Source organism: Arctopsyche grandis, chromosome 13 (assembly GCF_051622035.1).
Source record: "Arctopsyche grandis isolate Sample6627 chromosome 13, ASM5162203v2, whole genome shotgun sequence".
In the NCBI taxonomy this organism is placed as follows: domain Eukaryota; kingdom Metazoa; phylum Arthropoda; class Insecta; order Trichoptera; family Hydropsychidae; genus Arctopsyche; species Arctopsyche grandis.
Window position 1 is genome coordinate 13964525 of NC_135367.1, and position 13986 is coordinate 13978510.

The window sequence follows — 13986 nt, forward strand, 5'->3', positions numbered from 1 at the left end:
TTAAATTTAAAATGTGACCTTGGAGTTTTTAATATGAATAGAATTACATCATTGATTGAAATATTAGTTCAAGCTTTCGGAATATTTCATACGAATTCCATTGTCTCTAATTTAAGTCCTTTCACAATTCAAGCCATGCGAATTCAGTGCCTGAAAGCTTCCAGAGAAAGCTAAAAAGCTCGCGTCGATGACGAATGTTTCGTTCGTCGAACCGGAAATGATGTTTTGATCGATCTGTGCGTAATAACTGAACTGTGAATGTCTTTATATATTAGATAAATTAATTTGCGAAGAAAAGCAGGGCACTAAAACGACACATTTTTCCGACCGAAAGATCCTACCCTCCCATTTCATTATTCAATATAATGTTTATGTATTATATATGTGTATGTACCTCCAATATTATATATGTATATATATATATATAATAAAATATCGAAATGAAAAAGGAAAAAACGACGGGGAAAAAATAGTCAAAATTCTATTGTATGAATAAGGATCGACCACAATAGAATTTTTATACATTTTTACGCAACGTTAAATAAGAATTTCGGTTTCACGGGCCAAATCACGCCAACAAAAAGTATATACGGTAATATCCATTCGGACAACGTATAAATAACTTGAGTGTAATATTTACCGAATTTTTATGAACTTATGTATGTACATACAAGTATACGTATGTATCAACCATGATAAAGTGTTGTATATATGTATGTATGTATCTATGTACATACTACATATGCATCTTTATAAAAATAAAATATTCAATGTTTTTGATACAAACAAATACTTGGTTATTATTTTGAATAGTTTCGAATATTAAATACATATTTTCGAGTCATAAATCCCAAACCAGCTAATAAAATGAGAAATAAAAAAAAAACAAAGAGAAAGTTTTTATATTCTTGTTTTATAACCTAAATTTATTATTTATATTATGAAACTAATTTGATAACTTAGATAACCCGAAAAGTTATTTTTTGTGGGAAAACTTATAATCAATGTAAAATGAAATATAAACTAAAACAAATTCTATGATGCGTTTATTTGATTTTTCAATAAAACATAAATTGTATTGAGAGTGTATTCTATGGATAGTAATAATACATTGAATTTTAAATATGGGTTTAATAGCACAAGCGGGAGTAGTTAGTTCAATCCTACACAAATATTTTGCGAATATAACATTGAATGTGGTTACGATTAATAAACAATTTTAATTGAAAATATACATGTAAATGTACAAATAAAGTTTTGGACTGTGTATAAACGGACAAATTTAAATGAATAAATAAACATTTATTGCTTACAATGAATTTAATTAATTATGATATACTATGTGTAGTATACTATTTGCATGCAAATTATACATATTTCAACATGAAATATGAAGACAATGTTCACATGGTCAATAAATTCCTATTAATATATGTATTTATATACATATATGTATATTCCCTTTTATAAATATATACATACGTTTTTATTTATTTATTAAAGATCTCTCAAGTTTGAATGTGTATTCATTATTTTTCACTTGAACATGTCGTGAATAAAATGTATGTACATTGTATGTACATATGCTTACAAATGATAAGTAATTTCGCGACAGAAAAATGTAATATGTTCTGCAAAGCAAAAAATAATACATTAAAAAGTCGCAACACGAACAATCAAATTAAAATTAAATCAGAAAAAAATAACAGGCCCAAAAGTTACGCAAAAAATATATATATATTAAAAGAAAATTTGCCTAACGAAAATTAATTTTTTTTCGAATACCATGCGAAACGCATTACACCGTTACGAGACATTATATTCAAAAGAGAGAGGAGAGAGAGCTTGTGCAAAATTTTACGTTATTGTCGTATTACACGAGGGCAAAAGCGAACAACGAGCCTGAAACTTTACAGATACGCATACACACACATACATACATGCATATATAAAACACATGTAAGCGTGTGCGGGTGTGCAAACAAGGGAGATGAGGGGAGAGGAAGGGGGGGGAAAGCGAAACGAGCGGGCGTATAATCTCGGTACGCAGTTTCAGGACACGTAGCAGCGAGACATACAATAAAAGGATAAAGTTTTCCCGTCGGTTTCCTTTTTCGGGCTACCTGTTGTGCCTGGATGGGGCATTTACATCCTCGCTCTCCCTATTTTCCCCGAATGCGAAGCAACAGTTTGGCGGCGGGGGTGAAAATTTCGCGGGAAGAAAAGCGACGGACGCCGAGGTGGCTTTAAAGTTTTCCCCCCTTTCGATTTTCGATAGTCCGCTGGTTTGGTCGGCAGACGTCGAAACCCGATCGTTGAATACAATTTATTGCATGTCGGTGAGTTTATTCGCAATAAATATATACGTACATATATGTATGTATGTACATATATATATATATATATATATATATACGGGGACAATATGACCCGCTTTGTATTGTATGGGAATACAAATTGAAACACAGTGTATGATTAAACTGAAAGCTGGTACGACGTCCTGTCTGTTTTGTAGCAATAATAATGTTCAATACAAATTTGTATTATATTATAAAATAAATTGACAATAATATGGCGTGTTTTATAGGGTCCTTCATATTTATCTTTTCTTTTTTCGTATATACATATGTACATATAAAAAAATTTAACCTGTCATTTATAGATTAATTAGTGGTTTATGAAATTGGATGGTCATGCATATTTTTAAGTACATATTTTTTTCATTTCAAATATGGATATATATAAATGTACTACCTATGTAAATTTGACTGTTGGATTGGTTGGATGATCCAAACTAATTGAATATGTCGGTTGGAAATAATTATTACATTTGATACTCTATCCGCTATCGTTTGAATACAGGTACAATTTCAAAATGAAATTTATTCTTTGAATTTTTTTTAAGACGAAATATAATACATGAATTAATAATTACATTCAGCATAAGCGTACACCTCTATTTAAAAAATAATAAGAATAAATTGCAATAAAAATAAAAATTCATAAAAGTTAGTTGGTTCTCCAAAAATATTAAAGATTATTTTTTTTATCATAATTTTTGACCAATTTGAAAAATACAAATTGAAATAAATTTAAGAAATTAAAAACATAGAAATTGAAAAATAAAGAAATCCCTTAAACTCAAGAAAAAAAAAATAGGCAGTAAAAACACTCACTATTCACAAATTGTTATCTATTCACAAATTGTTGCTAAATTCTTACATATTTGAAACAAATATTATGCAATAAAATTTTGAATTTTTTTTTTCGAGAAATAAAATATGCGTAAGAATTGTAAATACGTTCACTCGATCAGCAACTATTATAATTATGTATGTCCATATTGTGAACATGTTTATAAACAATTAAAAATCATTTCAAAATCAAAAATCAAAACATAGTTGAAACTGAAAAAATACAACATGTATTATAGAAAAATCAGGAAATCAATATAGAAAAGTCAAAGAGCACTCATCCAAAATGATAACTATGTATGTACATACATACATATACGAAAAACATAATCAACCCGAAAGCCCCCGTTCAGAAAACACCAAAGCAGAGAATTTATAATATTTACAGTATAGGCACACACGCACACATACATATGTACATACATACTTTATATGCAATGTGCCGACATCGTAATGTTTGTATGGGTGGTAGCATACGGGTCATGTTTGCCCACGACCGCACTGCCCAATTGTATTACAGACCACGAGCTTCGCTATACACGGTCTCAATTAGCCCAACACTCAGTTGATGACCGTGCATACCAGAACTACCAATGCTCAAATTAAAAGCGGCCACTAAAATCTGGGTAAAAACTTCGGTCGGTTGACTGCGAAACCTAACTATGTACATACCATTCACAACTATTTATCCGAGTCGGTGATTTGCCATCAAACGTTGCCAATCCACTTTTACCTGTGCATATTTATAGACTAGCATTTTCATTAACCTTACCATAAACTTATTATTTTCGATATGCCGTCATGTGTTGATTTAAAATGATCACAGTTGATTTAAAGTGGAGATAGACAGATAGTCTACAAAGTTTTGTTTTTCTATGATGTGAACGAACATTTTCAATTGCACGGTGACTGTAACAGGTGTAGCCGATATTCTAAATATAATAGTGAATCTGCGAGTACATATGTACATACATAGTATGTATGTACATAATTGCACAAAATCATGCTCTATTTCAACCATGACGTCTTACCTATAATTGAGCATGACGTTTCTCATATAGTGAATTGCTAACTTTTGAATAAGATAGCCGAAACGCCAGGCGTTTCTCAGTTAGGTAGTAGTTGAAAAACAATTGAACTTTTTCAACTTGAAATATTTACCAGTATTCAGTCTTCTTCCTCGAAATTATTTGAAACTCCTGAAAGATTTGTAAATAGGTTTTTGAGCTCTTTTTCCTATTATGCTGTACATTAACATTAGAATAATATAATACTATGATTACTAAATAAATTAAATTAAAATTGTAAAACAGAAAATGATCAGTAGATCAGTAGCTATTAAAATAGATAAAAGTATTGTGATTATGTATTGTGAACATAATTTTGTAATAATAAAAAGCATTTAAAAATCAAAAAAATTTGAAACTCCTGCAGTGACAGATAAAAGTTATTTAGGTTAGGATTTTGAATATTTCCGCTCCAAATAACTGTTTTTCATTTCAATGCCAATAAATATCAACCTATTGGCAAATTGATAAATCGTATAATAAATTTGGTATTTACTATCATTATTATTTTTATTTTAGACGAGCATTAATCACAAACAACACATGAAATTTATACGGCGCCACTTACGATAGTTCGAAACTCGTTAATCACAATTATTATTGTCGTCTAAGTATGTACATAAATATAAATTAGATATATTTACATATGTATGTACATATATCTAAGCTATCACATTTTATTATGATATTACGATGAATATACACCTATCTTTTAAGCTTTTTTTGTGTTTTTCATTTAATATAATATTATTTTCGAAAGGTAAAAGCGCCTTCGGGGCGTTTTACAAGCGGATTCGGCGGGTAGGTAATTTGATAACGCGTTACGCCTTATCCGAGAGCGGAACGCTTATTATAATTGGGATCGTCGAATATTTTGTTTCCGGTAGCGTTTTATATAATTTTATGGCTGCATTTAATAGACATATATAATATAAAAAGGCGCACGATTATGTTAATTCGATCGAATCAAAAGTGCTCTAAAACAAGTTGAAGGTTCAGGGTTTGCTTTAAACGTTTTCACCGAATGAAACTATTTGTATTCATTCACATACGAAAATATGTGTAATATTTTCTGCACGCGTCAGTATACGTTTCCCGGAAAACTCTTTGATGCATTATTTATACACGTTAGCTAGCATTTCTGACCAAAATTCAATGAGTTTTGCAAGCAAACAAACGCACCTATTAATACGAGAAAACTGAACGTATCTAGCACGCACATAACTCGAACACTGTTCATACAGATTATTCACTGTTCATACAGATATACATATATGTATGTACATATTCATATATATGTACACATTTCTTCGAGAGAGAAAAAAATTGACACAATCGATCGATCTACATAGTTCATTACATCAAAAATGTATTACAAAAGATTAAGCAAAAAGTTTACTGGTATTTACGTATTAACCAATAATTAGCGCATTATGTCGGTAATTATTTATCTTTCTAAAATATACTTATTTAACATTCCAAATAAAATTGAAATATTCCATTTATGTATTTTAACTGACATATTTGGATATTTTTGTGGCGTTTTACACATATTTTACTACAACTTCTGAAAATTTCTGATAAATTCCGTCTGATTAATTATTTAATACGAACAAATTTATATTTACCTTTGTGTAGGTCATCAACTGATGCGAACTACACCGAATTACACATACATACATACATACATAATGCCAAATTTCAAACGCTGAATCATTTAGTGTAATAATTGATTCGGAAATATATACATATATGTATAGTTTTTAAGGTACATATCACACTAATATATAAATTTTTATGTACATATAATGAGAAATGAGATTCTTATACATAAAAAAGAATGAATTCGTAAAACTCCAACAGAGTAGTAATACTATATGTACATATACTCGAGGACAAACAGAAAAAGAAAACAAAACAAAATAAAAAAAGCGACGCGCTTTTCCTCGCATCATAAAATTCATTTCGTCTACATACCTTCACGGTAGCGAAACCGGTTCACGTCGTTATTAAATATGTACGCGGCGTTTTTCGAACCGGTCGGAAAATCGGACAAAATGGCGGCCGACTCGGCGTCTCAATGGGAGCCAACATGGCGCTAAAACAATATTTTATGGCGTCTGATTTGGCGGATGGCCAGAAGCAAGAGTGATCCGGCATTTTATTTGCAAGCCGGCCATACGGGTATATAGTGGTTGTGAACAGTAAATCAGCCGGTTCCGCTTCACCTACTGATTCCTATGGTAATATCATATTTTAATATTGCACATACATACATACATACATACATCTCTCTATTAAAAATCTTATATCATTTTTGATCATTCAACGAGATTTTGGTATACTTTTGTAAACAATGAATAAAAAATAAAAAAAGACAAGACAAACAGCGTCCATATTTATATGTACGTGTGAAATATTTACACAAGTTCGACTCGTATTTCATATATGGGCTGACGTAAACTATATTCGCTGTTTTTATCTTCTTCATAATAATAAAAGTCGCTCGCTTATTTCACCTATATAAATAATATAAAATATTAATAATTATCGTAAAAGAGTGTATTCCGTGTGTGGTAAATATTAATATTTTATATGTGCGGCTGGAATTGATTTATTGCGATCGTTTATGGTTAGTCAATAGAGAGGGCAACGCAAAAATTAGCAAATATTCAGAAACTATAAAATACTTTATATTGTGTATGTATTCTTTAATTAAATTTATATTAGCCATGGGCATACAAAAAAAATTGTATACTATTGATTGGAAACTAATTAATTATTTAATTGACGGGATCGTTTGCTTATGTTAGGTTAGTTGAATAATAATTGAATTAATAATTCAAGTGGATCACTTTCATTATTTTTATCGTACTTTTTAATTATTTTTGATCAAATATGGATTCATGAGATTCACAAGTTGGAGTAACGATTTAAATTTCCATCGTGGTTTGTGCTCTCTTAGCAAACCACTGAGAGCGGTTTGTTTAATTAGAGATGTTTAATTAGCAACAATAACCAAAAATTTCCACATTTTCGAATAAAATAATATTTTCCGTAAACACGTACATACATTAATAAATACGCATACTGTATTTTTTCGTATATTTGGTTGAATTTTCCCGTTTTTGTGAAGTTTGCCAATTAAAGCGAGCGCGTACGTGTGCTTTTTGCGGCGTTAACTCGAATATTCCGGGTCGACTTTAATTCGAAATCGCTTAAATGCGCCACAAATGCCTGTTCAAATTACGAAATACCTGGATTAAACCTTTCGAAATTTGCAATTATCAAAAGCGCGCACAAAGAGAGAGAATCTACTCGCAATGTTATTGAACTATCCCCAACTAATGTCCTATAAGGATTATAAACTAAGCTTGTGAATGTATGTATGTATATGTATGTACATTCATACGCATGCTGTGTTATGCGTACATAAAATGATATCTTAATATAATACATACGAATTTATATCAAATGCATATTAGTACCGGAAAATATCAGTACGAGTAATATTATACATACATATGTACATATGAGGCTTCGTTCTAAAAAGGTCTATGTCAATATACTACGTATCTAGTTGTGAGAAGTTTATATGTGTACATATGAATTTGTATTTGTGTAACAATGAGTTAACATTCGTGTCAATACTTGAAAATCAGACGTTTTTTCACTGGCGGATTCTGAAGGAGATAAAAAATACGAGATAAACGTTAACTATCAAAAAAATATAGTAAGAATTGATTGTTAAATGTTTTTTTAATAATTTAAAATATATGAGTTGTCACGATATGTCTCGTATATTATAGGTATTACATATGTACGTATGTACATGTAAACAAAAAATATGTTTGTGTATTGTATAAAAAATCTTTTTTGTACAATGTATACAAAAAACATTTTTGTATGCAATATGTCTACATACAAAATCCTGTTGAAGCAAACGAAAAATCGAGAAAACGAGTCTCGAGAAATTTCAAGTCGGTAGAACGGAGCGCACCGCATACTTTTACTTGTACATATGTACATATGTATGTATTAAAAAGACATTTAAAATTTAGCTTTTCATCAGTATACGGCTTCATTATGATTTTAAGTTTTTATTCAATAAATAAAACGTAATATTACAACATATTCAAATCATGACGGTTGGTGATTAGGATTTGATAAGTAATACTATACCGTAGTCGGTATAGTATTACTTACAGGCTTATACCAACTATGAATATGTATTCGGAATTAAACTGAAGAAAATTCTAGATACTGTAACTCAGTTTGAAATTCATCAATTATAATTTCAAAGTTATCTTACTTCTGAAAGAAATTGCTTTTATAATAGAATTTGGTATCACGGAACCTGCGATAAAAAATACAGATTCTCAAATTCATTTGATATTAATTATAGTAAATATATGTATGTATTTGATAATGTTTAATTAACTGAGAAATTCACATACACACGTGTTATTTTGAATTACTTCTACGAACATTCTACAAAAAAAAAAAAAAATACTTATATTCCAATACTGATTTCTAAGAATCGACTACAATATGTCTGAAGTACCAACGGTTAAAATTATGTATAATATATACATACTTATGTACGTATATGTGCGAACTCTCTGGATAAGTATCGTTCGTATCTAAACGTAAACGAGTACGCCATTAGCGAAGGGGTACTCAGACAGAGTTGCAAAATGGCGGCGATAGCAAAAGTAGGATAATGGACACAAAAATAGACCGGTTGTGTGCAACGCGAGAATCGGAAACAAAGCGTGCATCTTACCTCGCATTCTCGAAACATCGAACGTACATTGAAAAAGGATATGGATTCGTGATCAGCATCAAGCACCAATTCCTAGGCCGTGACTCCTGCGTCAGGTACCTAAGCGCCACTTCAGCGAATCCAGGATAAGGTAGAACTGGTCCACTGCTTCCCGTAGACTCCGAATCTTGTCCGTCCGAGTCGGAAGAACCGACAGAGCCGGACCCGGATCCCGAACCGGACCCGGATCCGGACGCGGATCCATTGCCGAGCCCGAGACCCGAATTGAGTCCTGGACTGGAGCCCAATACGCCAGGCGTGCCGCTCTTGTACCCGTAATACGACGACATGGCACTTTATTTATTTATTTAACACTTATTGAATACATATAATTTAAAAACACCACTTATGTATAATTCACTTGAAAATATAAAGCGCGGAAATTTAGACGAGAGATAGAGAAAGAAAGGGGAGATACGTGAAACAAAAAAAACAACTAACCGAAAATTAAAAATCGAACGGATTCACACTCATCGATGCATCTCAACAACTTTTTTTTAATATTACTATTATTTAATTAAGTCTTTTAGTATTACTTGTGTTTTATACTCGTCACTAGAGATCGAAACGAGTGAACCTCGGCTCATCTTGGGTGTGATGTTTTACTCGTTTTAGATGTATCGATTTTTTCAGTATCGTTTCTTGCGTGACGCCAGTAGACAGCCCTGAAACAATGCAAAAAATAAATGATTAGCTAAATGTAAAAAATATATAAGTATGTAGATTCAAATTTACACATGTACATTTACATATGTACATATTCATATATGAAATGAGAGCTAATGCGCGTTTATTTATTGATATCGGTCGTTAAATTTTATATGCGCAATGCGCCGCAAATACAATAATATAATATGTATGCGGAATTACGAATGTAAAAAAGCAGACACATTTACAATAAAATTTTATAGATACGTAATAACAGCGAATTGATTTTTACTTATTTGATGGTCGATAATGGAATTCTTCAGGTGGTAATTAAATCGGGATTGAATTTAGTAAATACACATATTTACACACTTATAATACGTATGTATATCGTAGCTTGTACTTGATATCTATCTGTACCAGTGACGAGCTGTTACAATCTACCTGTTTTTGTCGCACAGCCACACTTAAGTGTGCACGAGCAGGGTACAAAGGGACTAGGTGACGTCATACCGAGTTACCTTGTAAAACCTCGACAAAAACAGAGAGATTTTCATCGCACGCCACTGCTCTGTACATATACTATCATATATGTATGGTCACATATGTATGTACCTATGTATATATTATCATTCATATGGTTTATTGAAAAAAATTGAAAATTTATCTCTATGCCATTATTTAATTATTGTTAACATTATTAACTAGGACAAAATAAAAAAAAAGTATATGGGGGGGGGGGTATTAGTTATTTACCCTCATTAAAATATATGAAACAAGTCCATGATGGAAGGAATTATTTGTCAGTGTAGCTCACTACTATGATATATGTATGTATTTTATAATTTAATTTGACTATGTAATTAATATAAATATGTACATACATATTTATGTATGTATGTACAAACAATAAATTCGCACATGCAAAATATGAAAACGAATGATTTAATTATAATTAAAAGCATATAAATGTACATGTTTCCTGTGCGTATCTGATGTGTAACGAGAAAAAATGTTGAAAATAAATGAATTAATATCGAATTTGAAAATAAATGAATTCATATAAATAAATCCATTCGATTTCGAAAGTAAATAAATCGTTCTAAAATATTCAAACAGTTTTTACGTATGGAGCTCGGTCTTCGAAATATTTATATTGAAAAATGAGAAACGATTAAAAAAATACAATTGATCAAGAAAAAAAGCACACAAGTATAAATTATTAATGAATAAATCTTGGAATTTCAATTGAATATATTTATATTTGTTTCGACCAGATATACCCACAAAAACTATTATATTTCCATGATATTATTCAACAGAATATAAAATAAGATGTAAAAAGAAAATTTTTCATATTATTTCAGAAGCTACTTACATGCATATAAATATACAATATGTTTGTTACGCATGTTTTCTACTTATATGGTATTTATTATTCACTACTGTCTGCAGCATTTGTACACAATAGAAAGTCAATCTAATTAATAAAATAATTAGCCGTACACGTTACGCTTTTGAGTTGAACAACGTTCTATTGTTAACAATCGTGTCGCATGTTTGATTGTGTTAATCCGAACAGGCAACGGTCGCTTTTCGCGGATTTTCCTTTAATTCATCCGCGTTTTTTTTTCATTCGCGCGTTCGAAATAATTCGTGTCAGAAATTATATTACCATAAAAATATGCGGCCAATAAAATTTTCCATTAAAAATTCATCCCCGGCCATTTGTGGCGCATTAATATTCTGTTTACAGAGAGCTCCGGCACCGGCGCGCGTTCGCTCTCTAAAATAATAATTCTTTTATGTATGTATATATAAACATGAAAAGGAAATACGCATGCGCGATTTTTCTATATTTAACAAACAATACAGTTTGAATTTTTGCAAAAAAATCGCATCACGGAAAAGCGTAGAGCACTCAAATTTATACAATTCCAGTGCATTTATCACATAAAACGCGAACAAAATAAATGAAGCATTCATTTTTTTTTATTTACATACATACTATTGTAGCATTTCGTTATTATAATGAAGATTTAATCTATTGCAGAAATAATGGAAAGTTAACTAAAATATTATGATATAAATTTTAATAGGCATTATTTTATGGTATTGACATATATACTTATACAATAAATTTATACGTTTTTGAGCTCTTTTTCTTATTATACTATACATCAACGTTAGAATAATATAATACTATGATTACTAACAAAATTAAATTAAAATTGTAAAATAGAAAATGATCAGTAGATCAGTAGCTATTAAAATAGATAAAAGGTGTATTGTGAACATAATTTCGTAATAATAAAAAGCATTTAAAAATCAAAAAAAAAAAAAATATATATATATACATATATATATATATATATATATATATATATATATATATATATATATATATATATATATATATATATATATATTTTATCAATAAAAATCATTATATTTATTTTATAAGTATATATATATATATATATATATATATATATATATATACTTATATAATAAATATAATGATTTTTATTGAAATAAAAATATTTCAGCAGTGGTAATATAGTAAAACAGTTTTACAAGGCTTTCATTATTATTTTAATATTATTATGATATTTCTAACACCACCTTATTCATCTGTGCGTTGTACCAAAATTTCTAGTGAATAGCGTAGGTGATCAATACTCCAAAGTTAATTAATATTAATTAATATTAAATTAAATGTGAAAATTTGAAATTTTAGTAAGCTCACTTTATATTTATATGTTTGCTCCGATTTTTGAATACAAATAAATCGCATTGGATTCAAAGAAGATAAAAGTATCGAATACTTGCGTGGCTGTCTCAAAATTAGCTACAGATAATATTCGATATAAATTTTGTATTAGTTTTAGCTTTACACAATAGGTTTTTACGTATGTGTGAAGTGAAATTGCTTTGAATATTTCATTTATTTGCGAAGATTAAATATTCTCGCGTCTGACGGTAATGCGCAAGTTGTATCCTCGGCGAAGTTTGCTTTGACGAGCGGCTTCAAAAGTTCCAGATAATTTCACGAAACATATTTAAACATTCATACGAAACGTATCGGAATTATATTTATGTATAATTAAATAACTTCAGCGACACTCGGCTGATGACGATCATTCCGTGATTTTATTACGCTTTGAATTTATTACGTCATATTTGCGGGTTATATATTATTTCGAGTTGAATTTATTATGCTGTATTGCGAAATGGGTTTTTGAAACAATAGGACATTAAGAATATTAGACTGACAATGTGATGCATAGTATATTCTCAATAAATTGTATCAATAATACAAACATTAAAATAAGAACTAGTTAAAGTAACGATTTAAGGGTTCGATAAACGCTACCTAATTGAAACTCATTCACTAGATATTTCAATATTGTTAACACAAATATATTATTACTTCATCTATGTACGTAGTAACAATAGATGAAGTTTTGTGATTAATAACTACATAGTTATGTATAAAATTTGGTAAGCATCCGTCAATCGGAATTGGTAGTTTACTCTTGTTCGATTTTTCTCCCACTATTCTTTTCGAACCCTTAAATATGTATGTTCTTCACAAAAAAAATTTTGTTTGATGTTTTTTAGAAAATAAAAAAATCTCTAAATTTCATAAACCGGAAGTGGAATTTTTTTCTCAAAGAAAAGTCAAAAATATTGTGACCACGATTCTTCCTACACCCCTGAACGTATCAATCTGAAAATTTATATTTGTATTCTTTGTATTCTAACTAAGAATTGGTAAAGTTTTGGTCAGAATTCGTAAACCGAAGTAGTACTTTTTTTTAAACAATATTTCATTATTTTATTTTGACCTTTTAAATTATTTTTATTTTCTAAATATTTAATGTGAATTAGTGATTTTAAGTAATAAAAAAATTTCGAACAAAATCCGACAACCCGAAATAGAACTTTTGTCTTGTGTAAGTTTTCCTCTCATAACCGGTATTTGTGAAAGAGTATGTATGTTTAATTATCGAATTTTTTGTGACCTTATATTCCTCAAATACATAGATAAAGTTATGGGTTGGTGACATCCGAATTTTTTTTTACATATAAATATGTAGAAAAACTGAAATCATGTACTAAAGGTGACATGTCTCTAAAAGAATAATATAGGCAAAAAATTGTCATGTTTCTAATAGAATTTTTCGCTTATATTATTTTATCGGTCAATAAATTTTGATAAAGTTCTAAAATCCAAACTTCACCATGG

At 29.7% G+C, this 13986-nt stretch overlaps 1 protein-coding gene across 1 annotated transcript in view; it reads right to left on the reverse strand.

Moving 5' to 3' along the window:
- LOC143921200 (voltage-dependent T-type calcium channel subunit alpha-1G-like) overlaps window positions 1-13986 on the reverse strand; it is a 182652-nt gene that overhangs the window by 133198 nt on the left and 35468 nt on the right. The window contains exon 3 of the mRNA XM_077444390.1: window positions 9090-9751. Coding sequence (XP_077300516.1) covers window positions 9090-9376 — 287 coding nt within the window. The 5' untranslated portion in view covers window positions 9377-9751. The remainder of the gene's footprint in view (window positions 1-9089; window positions 9752-13986) is intronic.